Source organism: Oncorhynchus nerka, linkage group LG12, assembly GCF_034236695.1.
Source record: "Oncorhynchus nerka isolate Pitt River linkage group LG12, Oner_Uvic_2.0, whole genome shotgun sequence".
NCBI classification, from domain to species: Eukaryota; Metazoa; Chordata; class Actinopteri; order Salmoniformes; family Salmonidae; genus Oncorhynchus; species Oncorhynchus nerka.
Genome location: NC_088407.1, coordinates 78,651,618 through 78,672,074, shown reverse-complemented (window position 1 = coordinate 78,672,074; position 20,457 = coordinate 78,651,618). Strand labels below are relative to the sequence as shown.

Below are 20,457 nucleotides of genomic sequence, written 5' to 3'. Positions count from 1 at the left end.
GTCCGCCTTAATTGCATTGAGTGGGAGCTGAGTTGAGCTGGGCTGAGCTTGGTGCTGCTGGCTTTCGTTTGTTTTAGCAGGGTGCCAGGTTTAAGCCAGAGGCGGGGCATCACCAACTAGGGCAACAATACAACGCAGCTCTATCCTCCTCATTGCATCCAAGTCATAATTTGACTTACGTGTTGGGCAAGGTACAACATGAGCTCTGCAGCTAGCCTCCCACAATACCATAACCAACTTGCATGTATATGCATATGTCTCATAGGCTATTAATGTGTATTATAGGCTAGGCTATTGATATCAGGCTACTGTAGTAGCATTAGGTCGGTGGGTTATATATACTGTGGTGTGTGTGTTGTCGTTGACAGTATAATGGTAGCAGTGGGCACAGGCACCACAATGCATTTTATTAACTGTAGTGGTGTTTACTAGGACCTCTTGATGAAAAGGGGCCTAGACGGACTTGAGAGTCTCAGAGCTGGAGAACCCACTCTGCATGCTTACCAAATGTCATTCTATTCCCTATTTGGTGCACTACTTTTGATAATGTTTCACTGTTGCTGGTCAAAAGTAATGCACTATATAGTGAGTATTCGTGCCATTTAGGACACGGCCTCTGTTCTCTGAGAAAAGCTTGAACTAGTGACTTTTAATGGGCGTAAGAGGCTTCTGGTTGATTGCAGACGTGTTTTTGCATTATGCTCGCATCGTACTCAGACATGTAAAAGTGCACTTGGGAGGAAAATTGACGGATAAGTAAATAAATACACATGCGCGTGTTAAGTGGCAGCGCGTGAATGATTACCCCCTTTTCTATTTTATATCATTGTTTGGGCTCGAGGAGAGAGAGAGCTGTGAGAGCAGCGTGTCGTCCCAAATCCAAATTCAGATGCTCCACTTGTCGTCTCAGATCAGAAACCCATGAGCCAGTCAAAATATAATGCTTTTCAGGAGAGACCCTAAGGTAAAGTTAACGGCGCTCAATTGAAGTAGCCTACCTCTAGGCCTACTCTCCTTCTGCAACAGAAGTCAGGCACGGAGGGAGAACCACACCAGGCCAAGTAACCCTCCTCAGTGAGCCGCCTCTCGCCCTGATGCTCAAGGAGACATAATATTCTAACTCAATCAGGTTTCTCTTGGCTGCGTAAAAGTCAAATGCGCTTTGTTTTCTCTTCACCTTTCCAATGAAATGTTATTATAACACAATCCTGGCATGACCTAAACGTATTTGCTCGTAATTTGAATATTGGTAAACGATTTTCATGTCAAAGGAAGGAATATTTGCTATTTGCTATAGTTCCAGTTACACGCGCTTTTATACAGGTCAGTATTTTGCTCGCTTTATTCAAGGAGCATGACATAAATGTTATAGCAAAATGTATTGAAAGAAAGGCTAATTGTAGCTAATTTTGCATTGTTGAGGACATTGAACACGTAGATGGAATATAACACCACGGATTCTAATAATAATTCTAATGATAATAATAATAATAAAAACAGACAGTTTGTTTTAGCTTTTGTTGGGACTGTAAAATAATGTCTCTGCTTTTGGTTGCTGTTTTATTATGCTAGTAAGATGACCAAATACATGTTTTCATATGTATTATTTAAGTAAGGAAAAACTAAATGATAAACGAAAGTAGAATAACTAAAGTATATCGCAATGGGGGGCTACTGTATCTACTCTTGTTACAAGGAGTAGATACTTTTATCACTTGACACTCTACAATATACACAACTCACCTAAATCACCCACTATGAATACTTATAATAATTATAATAGTTATTATTATTAACTATTATAACAATTATCAAATTCTTTGAACAAGTGTCCTACTTTACTGTATACATCAATAACATTACTAATAGTAAAAATACGGTTATCACTATTACTAATATATGACCTACTTTTACTATAGGCTAATAACGTCATTGTCATTACTGTAACGTTTTTTAGGTATCATTACTCTCCTATAGGCTTTTCAACCTGAATTGGTCGACAGTCAGTAAGGGCGTGCATGGCCTATAGATTTACCCGTTGACCCAGCTTAAGCCTGCATGCTGGGGAAATTCATAGTTTAGGATAAATATGAAATATATTGTTATGATATAATGTTGGATGGATGTACACTTTGTAGGTGCACATTTAAGAGTGCAAAATAAATCTGATATTGCTATTTAGACCTACCTTATAAATACTACATACAAACTGTAATTTCCGAGATATTTAGGAAATGACAGATGTGGTAAATTTGATATTGCAGTCATCGTGTCAGTGCTTTGTCCTTTTATTTAACCAGGCAAGGAAATTAAGAACACATTCTTATTTACAATGACAGCCTACCCCGGACAAACCCTCCCCTAGCCCGGAGGACGCAGTCCTATGGGACTCCCGATCACGGCCGGTTGTGATACAGCCCGGGATCGAACCCAGGACTGTAGTGTCGCCTTAGACTGCTGCGCCACTCAGTCATTACTGCAGTGAAGTCTGGAGTTAAATCTCCGTCATTATAAAACGACAACAAAATGTTCCTTGATGTAATGTCGAACAGAACACATCGTTTAATGCAGGAAAGCAGTACAGTCTTGTTGATTAGAACGCAAGCCTGTATATGTTGGATATCGTGGTCCAGGACATGCATTGGATTTAAGAAAGACAGCAAGACAGCGTCTTCTGGTGGCGATGATGCAAAATAGGACTAAGTATTGAATGTCTTATCAGTGATTCTCATCATGTCAACTTTAGACAGTTTAGTCTAGTTGTTAATCACAATTTTGAAAAACATGGTCGCATCCATTTCAAAGTTTGTATTTTCTTGTTGCATTGCATTGAGCCATCCATCACGCGTACTGTTGAATGGAAATTACTGCAAACTGAAGAGAATTGTGCATAATACCACTTTCGCTCACAAATCGCTCATTGATATCAATGCCTAAAAAACTAATTAAGCACACACATATCAAGTGAGGATTCAACCCAAAGTGCACCACAGCAGTTGGTTACATAACTAATCTACAGGTATACCATGCATTCTTCAAATTCATCCCAATATCAACATCTCCTCAATGGCACTGTAGGCCACAACATCCATTGTCATAGCGTACGTCTTCACAATTATTATTAAGGAGAACCGCATTTTAATATAATCAATAATCTCATATCCCGTAGGTGCTCTCAATAAATAATTTATCGTAGACAGGTGAGCGCACTTTACGGTGATACTTCAGCTGCTCCACGTAGGAGGCCTACATGCAATTACCCTAAATTAGCATCATAACGCGTTTCCTCTGGGATATATGCCGTCACTAATTGCTGAATTCCAAAAGCATTTCTTAATTATCTAAATCAGGACCTCTTTTCTGTTCTGGAACACGGCTATTATGGTCAATTAACGTTAATTAGTCCAAATGCTCGCGCTAATTCCTCTGGAATAATGAGCAGACTTTGAAGTGCGGCGTGGAGGGGGCACCAAACCTTTGTTCCTGGTTCACATTGTTGTTTTGGAACTGATCGTTCATGGGGTGTCATACTACTGAAAACAATATCAAGAAGGGAAATAGCATATAGGCCTATATACCCACATATCAGGATTGCAGATCATTGACAACCTTTACATGCACACCAATATCCCGTTATTATTCGGGATACTAAATTATTCTGTTTTTGAACATCATATCCCGTTTACAATAACCCGAAAAAAGCTTGTATCCCGTTTATGAGCAACCCGGATAAAATGGGATATGCTGATGTAGGATGGGATACTGTGGTATGTAAACATCTTATCCCTTTCACTGTTGTTTTTGCGGTGTGCTCAAGCTCAGTTCCACATATCATGGGTGTTGTGTGATGGTTTCTTCTGATTGTCAAGCAAATCACTTCAAAAAGTGGCTACCTGTGCAGGTCCATCCACCATAATAATTACATAATAATTTAGACAACTATAATTTACTACTGGCGACTTTCACCCCTAAATTAGACACGTTTATGCTTATAATTTCCGACATTTGGTAGGCCATATTGTAGTTTCCGACATTTAGTATGCCATTTGTTTGTCAAGTGTAGTTTGTTACATGTGTCTTCTCTGCTGTCATAACTTGTTGCCTTGTTGCCCAGAAGACAAAATATAGCGCTCACCAGAATAATGTATATTTTTTATATAACTCATTGTAGATAAGAATTTGTTCTTAACTGACTTGCCCAGTTAAATAAAGGTTAAATAAATATGTCTGTTCCAGAGACAAATTTAACATTTGTTGTATATTTTCACTGCAAGAAATGCATAGTCTAATTCTGCAGGAGTAAATATGACAGTAAGATATATGTGAGAGGTTATAGATACAGGCATAGCTGGGGGAAGTAGCAGCACCCTCTGAAAAATCGTAATAAAACAATTATATACAGTGCCTTCGGAAAGCATTCAGACCCCTTGACTTTTTCCACATTTTGTTACCTTACAGCCTTGTTCTAAAATGGATTAAATAAAAAAAATCCTCAGCAATCTACAAACAATACCACAACATTTTTTTTGCCAATTTATTACTAATAAAAAACTGAAATACCTTTTTTGGTACCCTTCCCCAGATCTGTGCCTCGACACAATCCTGTCTCGGAGCTCCACGGACAATTCCTTCAAACTCATGGCTTGGTTTTTGCTCTGACATGCCCTGTCAACTGTGGGACCTTATATAGACAGGTGTTTGCCTTTCCAAATTAAATGCAATCAATTGAATTCACCACAGGTGTACTCCAATCATGTTGTAGAAACATCTCAATGATGATGGAGTCCACCTGTGGCAAATTCAATTGATTGCATTTAATTTGGAAAGGCACACACCTGTCTATATAACATCCCACAGTTGACAGTGCATGTCAGAGCAAAAACCAAGCCATGAGGTGGAAGGAATTGTCCGTAGAGTTCCGAGACAGGATTGTGTTGAGGCACAGATCTGGGGAAGGGTACCAAAAAAGGCTGCAGCATTGAAGGTCCCTAAGAGTACCGTGACCTCCATCATTCTTAAATGGAAGAAGTTTGGAATCACCAAGACTCTTCCAAGAGCTGGCCGCCTGGCCAAACTGAGCAATCGGGGGAGAAGGGCCTTGGTCGGGAAGGTGATCGGAAGGTGACCGGGTGGGGGTGCTGGAGATAGGAGCACCTTCCAGAAGGACAACCATCTCTGCAGCACTCCACCAATCAGGCCTTTATGGTAGAGTGGCCAGAAGGAAGCCACTCCTCAGTAAAAATGCACATAACAGCCCGCTTGGAGTTTGCCAAAAGGCAGCTAAAGACTCTCAGACCATGAAAAACAAGATTCTCTGGTCTGAAGAAACCAAGATTGAACACTTTGGTCTGAATGCCAAGCGTCACATCTGGAGGAAACCTGGCACTATCCCTACGGTGAAGCATGGTGGTGGCAGCATCATGTTGTGGGGATGTTTTTTTAGCAGCAGGGACTGGGAGACTAGTCAGGATCGAGGGAAAGATGAACGGAGCAAAGTACAGAGAGATCCTTGATGAAAACCTGATCCAGAGCACTCAGGACCTCAGACTGGGTTGAAGGTTCACCTTCCAACAGGACAACGACCCTAAACACAGTCAAGACAACGCAGGAGTGGCTTCGGGACAAATCTCTGAATGTACTTGAGGGGCCCAGCCAGAGCCCGGACTTGAAACTAATCGAACATCTCTGGAGAGACCTGAAAATCGCTGTGCAGGAACTCTCCCTATCCAACCTGACAGAGCTTGAGATAATCTGAAGAGAGGAATGGGAGAAACTCCCCAAATACAGATGTGCCAATTTTGTAGCATCATACCCAAGAAGACGCAGGGCTGTAAATCGCTCCCAAAGGTGCTTCAACAAAGTACTGAGTAAATGGTCTGAATACTTATGTAAATGTGATGTTTCCGTTTTTTATTTTTAACAAATTGTCTAACTTTTAAACAAACAGGTTTTTTGCTTTGTCATTATGGGGTATTGTGTGTAGATTTATGAGGGGAAAAAACCATTTGAATCCATTTTAGAATAAGGCTATAACGTAACAAAATGTGGGAAAAAGTCAAGGGGTCTGAATACTTTACGAATGCACTTTATATATATATTATTTTTAGGGGAGGAAGAAAAAAATCATCACAAAAGGGCCTTTATTAGTTCTGTATTAGCTGTCCAATATAACCTTCCGTAAGCAACAGAAGGATATATCTGCAGAAAAGGTGAGCTACAGAGTGATAAATCTGCGATAAAGGCTGGCTACATACGGGTTACAGAAATATATATCTGCAGGAAAAGCCGGGCTACAGAAGGATATATCTGCTAAAAAATCTGCAGCACCCCCACCCGGAAACATCTTCCCGCGGTTATATGCCTACAGTCAGTGTCCATATTTCAGTTACTATTCCATTTAACCCATACTGAAATTAGGAAAATATTGTGTTTATTCAAGGATACAGGGATACTCATGAGCGGGATACCAAATGTGTGTGTAAGCAGTTTATCCAGAGTAAGACCTTAGGTGGGATATGAGCTACTATCCGGAAAACTGCGCATGTAAACGTGGTAATTTAGGAGGATCCAATTGCGAAACGCTTCCCCCGCTAGAGCGTCTGCTAAATGACTAAAACGTAAATGTAAATGATCAACCTAATCAACCTTTCCTTTTTCCATTTTCCAAACAGTTTTAACCTGCTTTCACAATACACATCAGTGAAGTCTACAGAGTGAATAATATGTATTTTAAAAAGGTCTCTAACATCAGCCTATACACACATAATACCACATTCTTAAATTAGTGATGACGCTCCACATACATGTGATGAAGGAGAACGTCAGCTGGATGGAGAAATCTATATCATGTGTTATCCTGCCATCTAGCGGTGGTATAGCCGTCGCACATCGACAATGTTAACGCTATCCGAGTTCCTTGGGACATCCGTACCTTAAATCCTAACCCCAACCGTAACCCATACCCTTAACCACAACATTAACCCTGACCATAACCCTAACCATTTTGAATGTCAACGTCAAAGGGGCAACGTCAGAGTTGGGACGTCCCAAGGATCCCGGATAGAAAGACCCATCAACAAGCCCCCAGCTGTAGGCATACCGTCAGAACAAGTGACTGTGACACCACCAATGGCTTGAATGGTTGCATGCATTTCAGTGGGCAACGTCTCTCCGAATCAGTTCACCCCTTCAAGATGGGGTCCTTGATGCGAATAACGACATGCTACACCAAAGCCCAGACCAAGAGCCTTTGGCAACCTCTGGGGCTCCTGCTGAACTCCACGAAGGGTCATAAAATGGCAATCCTCATCCCTAATCGAATGTTAGTGTTACATTCTTGTCCTCGTAGATTTAAAAATAATAATATCATGTTTATTTCATAAAGATTCTAATAGTTACATTTTGAGAATGTCAAGAGTCTTATGTGCGTGCAGCATGTAATTCGAACCCTGCATGTCCACACTAAAACACCTGACTCAATAAACCCATCATCAAGATATCGGTTAGCTGCATTCAATTTACTACCACTTTAGCTTGGCATCCCTGACTTTCTCCTCTGATTGCCTCTGTTGGGTGAGATGTGCCCTCCAGTGTCACATGACCCTTATGACCCTCAAATGATCTCTGATGAAAGACACGAGGGTTCCCAAATAAAACACTAGAATCTTCGGAATAAGAAGCATCACTAAGATTAGAAGCTTGGGTGCAGTTGTGCAACACACGTAGGTGCAGATACTTAGGCCTGTAATTTCTCGCACAACATTTTGCAGATTTGTTTCTCCATAGAGAAACATTGCACAAATGTAGTTTAAATAAGAGCCAAGAAGAGCTTGAGTGTTTCTATCCTCTTCTGAAAAACGTGAAATAAAACAATAGAAAATGTATGAATATCCTTGTGATCGAAAAATCTATTATTGTAATATTTAATGAAAGAGGATATTCTGCCAGCAATTGAATTATGGGTTTCAAACGAGTCTCATATTTAAAGTACAGAATCAAGGGTAAGATATCCAATATTTGGAGTTACGATTTACATTTGTTTACCATTGTCAATGTTCTTATATTTTGAACTAACTTGTATTCAAAAATGGACAGTCTAGTCAAGAGGGGAGAAGACAAGGACAGATGTATGGGGAATATCTAACCAAGCATCCTATTCAAAGAAGTCGTTCTTCTACCCAATTCTAAAAACCAATGGCAACCTCATCCTAAATTCCAGTCTTTGTCAACCTTAAAACCCGCGGTGTTCTTAAACACCATTGTGCAGTTAAACCTCATAAATTTGTCGCGGGCACTGATTAAACATCACGAGAATTGAAACACTAAGGATTTTGTCTAGGTCCCTTTTGGAAGACAGACAATGGTCCATTCAGCTGGAGACAAGCACACAAAAAGAGTGTTTAAGGGGAGATGTATCGCGAAGAGGGGTTCGGCCAGTCCCCTCCATATGTGAGGCAAGGTGGCCCGATCGCCAGTGACAATAGACCTGGCGACAGGGACGATGCGCTACTGGGGCGGAGGACGAGAAAACAACATCATGGGGTCGTGAAAGTGTGGAAAAAGAACCCATGTTACCACAGAATAACGCATATTCCAGTCAACCCCTCAGATATATTTCACTTCCATCAATGGAATAAGAAAACAGGGAGGGAGAATGAAGTGAAGTGTTTTAAATAAAATCAAATCAAATCAAATTAAATGTATTTATATAGCCCTTCGTACATCAGCTGATATCTCAAAGTGCTGTACAGAAACCCAGCCTAAAACCCCAAACAGCAAGCAATGCAGGTGTAAAAGCACAAGTGTTCGGGACCTTTGACTACATACATATATGGATTCTAGAATCAAGAAATGTAAATATGATATTTCAGTGTAATGGTCCAATTCTAAAAGCATGAGATTTCTCCTCCTAAAATTATATTTTTTTTATGGAGCAATGAAATTGTGCATCTAATTCCCAATGAGAAGGACCAATTAAAGTGACCATCATAATTTCATATTTATGTGAATGTCTACCAACCAATAACCAATTATGAAATAAAAGTGCAATACCCTGAAAAAGTATACTATATAAGTTGTTCATATTATTACTGACATGTTCTTCTTTAAATAGGCCCGTCGCCATTCAGTCTAGACCTTCTTCGGTTAAATTGTCTATTATTTTCTAATAACTTACATATAACATTGCAAAAACGGTTTGCAAACTTCGTTATAAACTATTGTTGCATAGTTATGGATGTGATCAATTTATGCTTCACGTTGCTTGTACGTTTGTAGGCTAGACCAAAACAACTTTATTTCGAGTCATATGGCACTTTCGCTGTCTCTTGAAACAATCAGCTAAATAGTCGCATGTTTACCAGGTATTGTTATGCTCAGTGACGTCCAGTCTTTAGACAGTGATTATGTTTGCTCAGCTTTAGGGTTTCGGGACTTTTTACATGGTAAAAGCTCACATTTCTTGGTGTTTGTTTCTTATTACTATAGGTACCTATAAGATAAGACTTTCTCCTATTTTTACTAAAATAATAAAAAATAACATGCACTGGTAAAATGCAACTATTTTAGCTATAATCCTAAATAGTTACAGGCCTATATCTATCTTATCGGATGGTGTACCTCTCATACCCCAAATAGTTTTATTGGAATACATTTCATTGCATGATGACATTAAAAATGTGTGCAAAAATGTATAAAATAAACTATTTATTCGTAATTCTATAAAAACACAAAACATGTTATCAAACAACACGATTTTGTTCAATAACATTTTCAGACAACAGTGAACAACTGAATACTTAAATCAATGAAATCCTTTACTTTCCTAGTACATTTGATAAATATCATTGTGTAGATTTTAAATTCATACAAATAAATGAACATTGAAAATACTGATAAAATATAGGCTACACACAAATCACACACCACATTATCGAATTGGGGGGTCGAATCTAGGAGTAGAATGTCCATAGGCCTACCATCAGATTACAAGAAACTAATAACGACTCTAATCTTTCGAGAATATCATTCAATTCATTTAATAAAATACCAAAAATAAGATATGTGCAAAATACTTCTCATAAAAAAATATTACTGTACTTATTAGTACACTTTTAAGTACCTCGAAAAATAACAGAATTCAGAAAACATTTAAAGTGGTTGTAAGTGTTCCTCTACTTAATATTTTATAGTCACGTAAAAGCACTGAATTGAGCTGAGTCGTTCAGAAAGTCTCCAGCCAAGTGCTGGTATTGTTGAGGTAGAGCGAAAGGCGACGGATGCTGAAAAGACTGGTACCCAAAACTGAAGGGTGTACCCGGGAATGTGGTCGGTCCAAGACAGCCTCCTTTCTCCGTGTCAATGAAACAGGTCTGATACGGCTTGCCATCCCGAACTAGGATGGGTACCACTACTCTGCGCAACATAGACAGTTGGTTTATGTCTTGTGACGTTCCCTCCGCTCGTGACCTCTTCATTTTGTACCGGTGGTTCTGGAACCAGATCTTAATCTGCGTCGGCGTCAGGCGGAGAATATGGGCAATCTGCTCGCGCTCTGGTGCTGACAGATAGCGCTGCTGACGGAAGCGCCTCTCGAGCTCGAAGGTCTGGGCCTTGGAGAAGAGCACGCGGCACTTCTTCTTCTCGGCCTCTGAGTCCAGAGAAGACTCATCTGACTTGGTTGAGTCTGGGGCAGTCTCCAGGCTGCTCTCATCTGAAGCTGAGGAATTACAAATGATGTTACTACACTGATCAAGAAACCATATAAACAACTCACGATATACAATATCACCAGAAATATCAGAATATAGAGATGTTTAAATAATAGAAGGCTTTAATAGACTACACGTCTCCTTATAAAATGTAGCCAATAATTACACAAGTCTTAATTAATTGTATACCAATTTGGATTTCATAAAACAGCTATGTTGGAAATCGCAGTAATGGATTATATGAACTTGTGTAAATTTAGGCAAGACCCATATTTACATTTTTACATTTAGCAAAAGCTCTTAATCCACAGCGAGTTACAGTTGGTGCATTCATCTTAAGATAGCTAGGTGGGACAACCACATATCACAGTCATATTAAGTACATTTTTCTTCAATAAAATAGCTATCAACAAAGTTAGAGATAGTATGTGTTATGTGTTTATATGGATCATATGAAGTGGTTATCTGTTTCTATGCTCAGGTGTCAACCAGGGGGACTTACAGAGACAAGGGGTCCGGTCGCTGTCCATCCAGGAGGAGTAAGGGGAGCTGGAGCAGGAGTTACCGGGGGAGGGCTGCACTGTCTCTGCGTCATTTTCAGGCAAATCCAGGATGCTCCTCACGGAAAAACTGAACTTTGCAGCACCAGCCATTACTTCCGGAAAAAACGGAATCCTTGTGCGTGAAAACTATCCAAAGTAGAGAGACCGTTGATATAGGAGTAAAAGCGACGTATCAAAAAATGGCTAAGCGTGCGCTGTCAGAGTCACAGACGACCTAGAATACCCTGTCTGTGTGTGGACACGAGGTAGTGCAGTGTTTGTATAAACAGTACTTCGCCCGCTTATATATCCTCCTCCAGGATGCTAAGTACCTGAATGATTCGAGTGCCGTTATCCAATGATGGTAGGTGTGAACCCGCACAGAAGAATAACACCGTTGCCTCAACAATGGCGGAAGGAAATACTCGTCATCATTACAGATTCGTCCCGTATCGTTAAAAGTGGTGACCAGATAATGGTGATTGTTGCAGCTGAATCACATCTTGGGTGGCAAGTGACAACAGAGCCCAGCCCCGTCACTCCCTCCCCCGTCGAAATAACATGTCCAATATTTGCATACAAAGTGAGCAATTAGTGTGAGATGTCCCTGAGTTGGTTTAACTCATTTATTTATGGATGTAGTCATTACAGGTATTTTGAAAAGACTTGAACAATCATGTTGTAAATAATGTCCCTGAGATGAAAATACAGGACAATAAAAATCCTCTAAAGGACATTTTGTTTGGATTATCTTCCTCTTCAAATAATGCAATATCAGGTTATTTTTCTTTAACTTGCGCTTATTTCGCTATCAATCTCATTCTATTTTCCCGAGGAAAATACGTTTTTCTGTATAGGGTACACATAGAGCACCACTCTAAAATGGAGAGATGACAATGACCAATTTCTAATGAGAAGACAGAATCGTATTATGAGAGGCTAGCCATAAGGACAGTGTGAAATAAATTGAAACAAATATGTTAGTATTTTAGTATTAGTGTTATTTTAGAGATGACACTTGAATCAAAGGAGTGCTTTTGATTCCAAGATATGGCACGCCCTTCTTGGATGGGTCAAACGCTATATCGCTAAGGCGGAACAGGTGTCCTTCACCCCCAGTCAAAACACATGTTTTATAAAGGGATATAAATAGGAAGTAATGAGGCAGCTGATAAAGGTGATCAAAAATCACCAGAAGACGCGCTCATATTCTGGGGCACCTGTAAGGAGTGATGTAAGGGGAAGATGAGGCATAAACGTATAATGCATGTTTCCTTTTTTCCGTTCGTTTTTGGAGTGTGTTTTAGTTAAACTGTACTTCAGACTGAAGAGAGGTCTAATATTGGCTCTTGTCCCACACTTCAGATATACTTGCACAGGCAAGTCAGTGGAGTTCCATCTAGTTCCTATGCCAGCCCCTCTCATCTCTGCTCTGCTCCGCGCACCTTGTCTTGGTGACAGAGCCTACCCTAGCGAGGAGAGTGGACAAGCCTCGGCCTCCCATCTCAAGTCGTCCTGGGTGGTCGGCCGAGAGGGAACACAAATACACGCCAACCAGAGGCCGAGAACAAAGGAGGGAAATGTAGCTCTGCGTCCGAGACCCGTTGGAAGCATTTGTTCCATTCGAGATTTTGCATTTGTTCAGTCCTGCAATAATACGGTGATTGACGCTGCAACAATGTCCTTTAACTTTCCAGAATAAATCCGAGCTTGTTCCTTGTTGTCATGGTTTTGAATGGAATGGGATGCGTGCAGTACTATCTTCTGCTGCTCTACGTCGAACACCCGCCAAGTTCATAGTGAGCAGAAATATTACTTATGCATTTCCAAACGAATTAAAAAGCCTTTTAGTTTCCACCACACAAACGGAGTCGCTGACCTAGATGATTTGGATTTTATGGCTTATCAAAATAGTGGTCTTTCATTTCGCTTTAATCTTTACGCACCAAGATATTGCATCTTTATGCACTGAATACAACTCTAAAAACAAGCCTGGTAACAAAAATACACTAAATGTAGACTCATTTAGATCTAAAACACACCCTAGAGACATCAAGAGAAAGGCTACTTTTGTTTAATCATAGTTTGATATTCATCCTATAAAAAACAGGGATTATCCTCCTATAAAAAACAGGGATTATCCTCCTATAAAAAACAGGGATTATCCTCCTATAAAAAACAGGGATTATCCTCCTATAAAAAACAGGGATTATCCTCCTATAAAAAACAGGGATTATCCTCCTATAAAAAACATGGATAATCCTCCTATAAAAAACAGGGATTATCCTCCTATGAAAAACAGGGATTATCCTCCTATAAAAAACTGGAATTATCCTCCTATAAAAAACAGGGATTATCCTCCTATAAAAAACAGGGATTATCCTCCTATACAAAACAGGGATTATCCTCCTATAAAAAACAGGGATTATCCTCCTATAAAAAACAGGGATTATCCTCCTATAAAAAACTGGAATTATCCTCCTATAAAAAACAGGGATTATCCTCCTATAAAAAACAGGGATTTATCCTCCTATAAAAAACAGGGATTATCCTCCTATAAAAACTGGAATTATCCTCCTATAAAAAACAGGGATTATCCTCCTATAAAAAACTGGAATTATCCTCCTATAAAAAACAGGGATTTATCCTCCTATAAAAAACAGGGATTATCCTCCTATAAAAAACAGGGATTATCCTCCTATAAAAAACAGGGATTTATCCTCCTATAAAAAAACTGGAATTATCCTCCTATAAAAAACAGGGATTATCCTCCTATAAAAAACAGGGATTATCCTCCTATAAAAAACAGGGATTATCCTCCTATAAAAAACTGGAATTATCCTCCTATAAAAAACAGGGATTTATCCTCCTATAAAAAACAGGGATTATCCTCCTATAAAAACTGGAATTATCCTCCTATAAAAAACAGGGATTATCCTCCTATAAAAAACAGGGATTATCCTCCTATAAAAAACAGGGATTATCCTCCTATAAAAAACTGGAATTATCCTCCTATAAAAAACAGGGATTATCCTCCTATAAAAAACAGGGATTTATCCTCCTATAAAAAACAGGGATTATCCTCCTATAAAAACTGGAATTATCCTCCTATAAAAAACAGGGATTATCATCCTATAAAAAACAGGGATTATCCTCCTATAAAAAACAGGGATTATCCTCCTATAAAAAACTGGAATTATCCTCCTATAAAAAACAGGGATTATCATCCTATAAAAAACAGGGATTATCCTCCTATAAAAAACAGGGATTATCCTCCTATAAAAAACAGGGATTATCCTCCTATAAAAAAAACATGGATAATCCTCCTATAAAAAACAGGGATTATCCTCCTATAAAAAACAGGGATTATCCTCCTATAAAAAACTGGAATTATCCTCCTATAAAAAACAGGGATTATCCTCCTATAAAAAACAGGGGAAAACGCAGATCTGTGCATCAAGGTACTCAGTGAACAACTGCTCAAATAATGTTGACAAACACTACAGCCAGGTCGCAAGAACTAACAGATTACTGAAAGCAAGTAGGCCTACTACGGTGGCTCAAGTGGGTACGTTAGAAAAGGACTCTCCATTTAAGTGCAAAACCTCGCAAGGCAAAGATAAATCATGTTCATGATAACGGGAATGTTTCTTTCCACAATGACCTAGAGGGGCCTCTTGATCTATTACACCCTCAGACCTCAGCTTCAGCCAGACATGAGAGGAAAGGACAGGAGAGGCCACTGGAGCTCTTTACGGCCAAATATTTACTTTGGTTGTTAGGCTCTCGGTTGGTTCCAAATCTTCTCAACAAAATTGAGATTTTCTTACTTGAAGTGTATAGTCCTTTAGGCACATTTGGTAAGACAATTAAAATAAATACTATTTCTTACTCTATCTAATTACAAACCTTATATAATATGTGTAATAATACAAGTTAAACAAATTATGTTGAAAATATTATTTAATCTCAATTTAGGCCTATCTGATTTGATCTCTGCAACTGTCCTAAATATGTTGATAATGTAAAGAACAAAATGTTTCATTCTAAGCAATACCACCACAAAAACAACGATGTATTTTTAAAAATTAAATGTCTGCATAAACCTTCAACGATATTCGCAATTCGAATCCCAAATATTGATGGTTACACCCAGAGCCATATTTATCTGCCTCTGGCATTCGCTCATTACACTGTACATTTCTTTCGATTGCCCTCTTTGCCATAGGTCTAAAACTGTTTAAAAACGCACGGCCATAGTTAAGATCGTGCCAAAAGTAAAGTAATTCGATAAATGGAACAACGGGTGTTGTTGGGGCATTTGCAATGAAGATATCAGCGTCCAAAGAAAAGTGCTCTTAACCCGCTACTCTGGTTAAGTACTGCGTGAAGAGTAGGGCGATCTATTTTTGTGTAGAGATGAAAGCTGAATTGAGGGCACGCTTATTATCAACGTGGCTGCCTACAATGTTTGAATAAATTGTGATATTCCCTTTTCTTTTGGGCATATTTATCGATTTAAACCATATACCACAGGCTACTTAAAACAACAAGTTGACAAATGATTAACAAATGTGCTAGTCTGGATAACATGGGCAGTGGTGTACCCGTTGTGTCCTTGGGCAAGCTATGGTGTGTCTAAGTCTGTACGTTGTCACTGTATGTCTGATAGTTGATATCTGTCTCAAAACATGTTACTCCCTGCTGCTGTCTTGATTGGACCAGGTCTTTAATGTTTTAAATGTTTTATCTCAATGAGACTTAACCTGGATAAATAAAGGGTAAATACAGCAAATAAACCAATCTTATTCTTACCGTTTCAAATAACATGGCGAGAAAACGAACACCAACATTCACTTCTATAGGCCTATTTTACGGGCCCACCCATGACCTCTGCTTGTACCAATAGAGCATGAGCGTTGAACTCCCAACACCGTCATTGGACTGGAGGTCACCGTGGTAACATGCTGCCCTCTTGAGGCCATAGTCTCAACCAGACCCAGAATGCAGCGTGTAGAATTAGTTAGTATAGGTCTAATTTGCTATAGATCTAAATGAACAATTAGGCCTAATCTGAAATCTAGAAAGAGTATATCCGTTATCTGGTGGGCAGTTATAAAAACATGATTATAAATATCACAATATGGTCATCAGCCTATAATGAAACACAAATGCAAAACCTAATTTAGCTTATTTTTAAATGACTGCATGTATTTTCTATAAAGGTATTAAAAGTACAATTACTTTAAAAAATATCATGGGGGGTGGTATGATTTTTATGCGTCTGTATCTTTCTCACTCATCATTATTCACGATTCATTCAGTATTATCCATTATCATGGTATTATCCACATTCATGTTGAAGTGACTCCAAAATGACACAAAACATTATTTATCATTCACTTCTATTTGGCACAAAATCATCTGAAACACAACCACGTCTTGGGGGTATGATATCTGTGTGTCTGTAACTTTCTCAGTCATTATTATTCACTATATATTCAGTATTATCCGCAATCATAGAAGCATCCACATTAATATAAAGTGTTAAGAAACATATTATACTCTTATTTACAATCAAATGTACTTTAAAATGACACAATTAATTATTTACCATTAATTTATATTGGGCACAAAATAATCTGAAACACAACCAAAACAAACAGAAAATGCACTCAACATGTTTGCAGTCACAAGCTGATTTCAAATCCAAACCTTTGGAGTATAGAGCCAAAAGAAAAAAACATCACTGTCCCAATAATTAAAGAAGACACTGTAGTTGGCCTCGTTCAAGGGTTCTCAAACTGGGGGAACCTAGCCTATCTACAGGGGGTAGCCTACTTGTGAAGACTCGTAAGAACGTAGGCCTTGTGCTCAGTTGTACGTGAGGGGATATTTCCACCAGATGGCGCCACATAATCGTGGAATAGAATTCCAGTGTAGAATTTCAATAATTCTCTACATTCTAAGTTGGTGGCAGGCAAAGTAAACCATGTGGAGGGCGTGCCATGTCTCTTTAAAATTTCCTTTGTCATCTGATGGTGCAAAAAGTCATTTGATGTGGCAAGCACTTTAACAGGCTAATAAAACAACTAAACAAGACAGCAGCCGAGTTTCATCGAACCCATTGCTATTCTTCTGTATGGGGTGTAGATTATGCAGGAGATCTGGTCAAACGAATTCCTCTATTCCTGTTGGTTTTGGAATACGAAAACTAAAAAGTTACCTAGAAAACTTGGCAACCTACGGAAATCAACGTGTCAACTTACTTCATCATATTCGTCCCATAGATAGGCTACATAAGGCCTTTACTGTTTTGTTTGAGCTCGACAATGCTGCTCTTTGATCCTGTGCATCTTGCTAGTACACAACCTCCTATTTAGCCAACGTCTTATTAGGCAGTGGTGTAAAGTACTTAAGTAAAAATACTTTAAAGTACTACTTAAGTTGTTTTTTGGGCTAACTGTACCTTACTATTTATATTTTTAACAACTTTTACTTTACTCTACTAAATTCCTAAAGAAAATAATGTACTTTTTACTTCATACATTTCCCTGACACCCAAAATTACTCATTACATTATGAATGCTTAGCAGGACAGGGAAATTGTCAAATTCACACACTTATCAAGAGAACATCCCTGCCCTACTGCCTCTGATATGGCTGACTCACTAAACACAAATGCTTATGTCTGTGGGTTAGAGTGTGCCCCTGGAAATCCATACATTTAAAAAACAATATAATTGTGCCTCCTGGTTTGCTTAATATAAGGAATTTGAAACGATTCATACTTTTACTTTTGTTGGTTAAAAGTACATAGGCAATTACATTTAATTTTGGTACTTAAGTATATTTAAAACCAAATACTTTTAGACTTTTACTCAACAAATATTTTACTGGGTGACTTTCAGTTTTACTTTAGTCATTTTATATTAAGGTATCTTTACTTTTACTCAAGTAAATGTACTTTTACTTCAGGCCACTCTTCCAGATTTGTCCTGTCCTTGTGGTGTTCATCAAGAAATTCTGGGGCGGGAATGAAAAGGGCCCCATTAGGCTTATCAGTTATCATATACTTTAATTGATGGTGTTATGTTTAACATATATTTTGGCCTTTAGATACATGTATTGGACAAAATGTGACTATATATACATTTTATTCAAATTTCATAATGCATATTTATTTTTAAGGATGTTTGACTTCATGCCAGCAGCATACCACCACTGCTGGCTTGCTTCTGAAAGCAAGCAGGGTTGGTCCTGGTCAGTCCCTGGATGGGAGACCAGATGCTGCTGGCTTGCTTCTGAAAGCAAGCAGGGTTGGTCCTGGTCAGTCCCTGGATGGGAGACCAGATGCTGCTGGAAGTGGTGTTGGAGGCCCAGTAGGAGGCACTCTTTCCTCTGGTCTAAAAAAAATATCCCAATGCCCCAGGGCAGTGATTGGGGACACTGCCCTGTGTAGGGTGCAGTCTTTCGGATGGGACGTTAAATGGGTGTCCGGACTCTCTGAGGTCATTAAAGATTCCATGGCATTTATCGTAAGAGTAGGGGTGCTAACCCGGGTGTCCTGGCTAAATTCCCAATCTGGCCCTCAAACCATCACGGTCACCTAATAATCCCCAGTTTACAATTGGCTCATTCATCCCCCTCCTCTCCCCTGTAACTATTCCCCAGGTCATTGCTGCAAATGAGAACGTGTTCTCAGTCAATCTACCTGGTAAAATAACGGATAATGTTTTAAAATTCAGGTTGAGGTTATAGGTTTTGGTTGAGGTTATGGGTTTGGATTTACAGTAGGTCAAGTCTACATTGGGCTCCCGAGTGGCGCAGCATTGTATCTCTCTGCTAGAGGCGTCACTACAGACCCTGGTTCGATTCCAGACTTTATCACATCCGGCCGCGATTGGGTGTCCCATAGGGCTGCGCACAATTGGCCCAGCATGTTTAGGGTTTGGCCGGGATAAGGCCGTCATTGTAAATAAGAATAGGTTCTTAACGTACTTGCCTAGTAAAATAAAAATGATGGTAATTGTTTTTTAAAGTCATTTTTATTTAACCTTCATTTAACTAGACAAGTCAGTTTAAGAACAAATTCGTATTTATAATGACGGCCTATCAACAAACAACATTAATTCACCAACAGTGCTGAATTAAAACGAACTAATGTTTACATGAATTCGTTTTGAAGAATTACCCAACATAAACGAAGCATTCCACGGGGCAACAACTGATTGAATTAACGTTTCCACGTAATTTCAACAAAAACATTCAATGTGATTACATGGAATAAATGTGGAAAACAGATTACATCTGTCATCAAGATAAAAGAATATCGTATTTTTTTCAGCCAACTTTGAACCTAAATCCAATGACAAAAATCCAATGACTTGATTTCACGTTAGTTGACAACTCAACCAAATGTAAATCAATACTAGGCCTTGAACTGACGTCTGTACCTCGGGGCAGGAAGCGGTTTATAGCGTTGCACCACTAACCGAAAGGGTGCTGGTTCGAATTCCTGAGCCGACTAGGTGAAAAAAATCAGCCAATGTTCCCGTGAGCAAGGCATTCAAGCCTAATTGCTCCCGTAAATCGCTCTGAAAAAGAGCGTCTGCTAAATTATGTAAATGGTATATTGCCACTCATTTGACTGTTGTGCAAAATAGATTTTCCAATATTTTTGATTGGCCGAGCTCTGCTCTTAATGTTAATGAAGACCAGGTGCCAGACGTACAGATGTCAAAATGATGGATGCTTAAAAGTGTCATAAATATTGTTTCTTTTGTCCTTCTCACGTGAAATCCAGCCCTAGCCCACTGAAACACGACTATATCTCGTTAACCTGCAGTCGTCCTCATTACGGCCGTACTAAAGTTCCAGGGCACTCAACCTTTCAGAAGTGTTAACCTGTAAAGGGCTTTAATGGTGTCGGATGAGAGAGGTTCGAGTCATCAATGGGACACTTTAAAAAGGTCCCAAGCTGCGATTATACATTTGCTAAAACCATGCAGAGACCCCCCTCCCGAGATAAAATATATATATAATACAATATAATATAACTCATATTTAACACATCTGTGATACATGAAATTAGTTAGAAACTAATGTTAATAGCTCTAAAATGTTCCTAACAACTCAGAAACACTATCCTTCCCCTAAATAGACTCTAGAGTCTATTTAGGGTTGAAAGTTCCCACAATGGAGTC

At 39.1% G+C, this 20,457-nt stretch overlaps 1 protein-coding gene across 1 annotated transcript; it reads right to left on the bottom strand.

The window, feature by feature from the left end:
• Nucleotides 1–10,190: 10,190 nt before the first annotated feature.
• LOC115138838 (homeobox protein Nkx-2.8-like) lies at nucleotides 10,191–11,853 on the bottom strand. Its single transcript, XM_029676031.2, has 2 exons — nucleotides 11,212–11,853; nucleotides 10,191–10,717 (listed from the first exon to the last, which is right to left on the bottom strand). The coding sequence occupies exons 1-2, from the start codon at nucleotides 11,360–11,362 to the stop codon at nucleotides 10,191–10,193; spliced, it is 678 nt and encodes a 225-aa protein (XP_029531891.1). The 5' UTR covers nucleotides 11,363–11,853.
• Nucleotides 11,854–20,457: the final 8,604 nt, after the last annotated feature.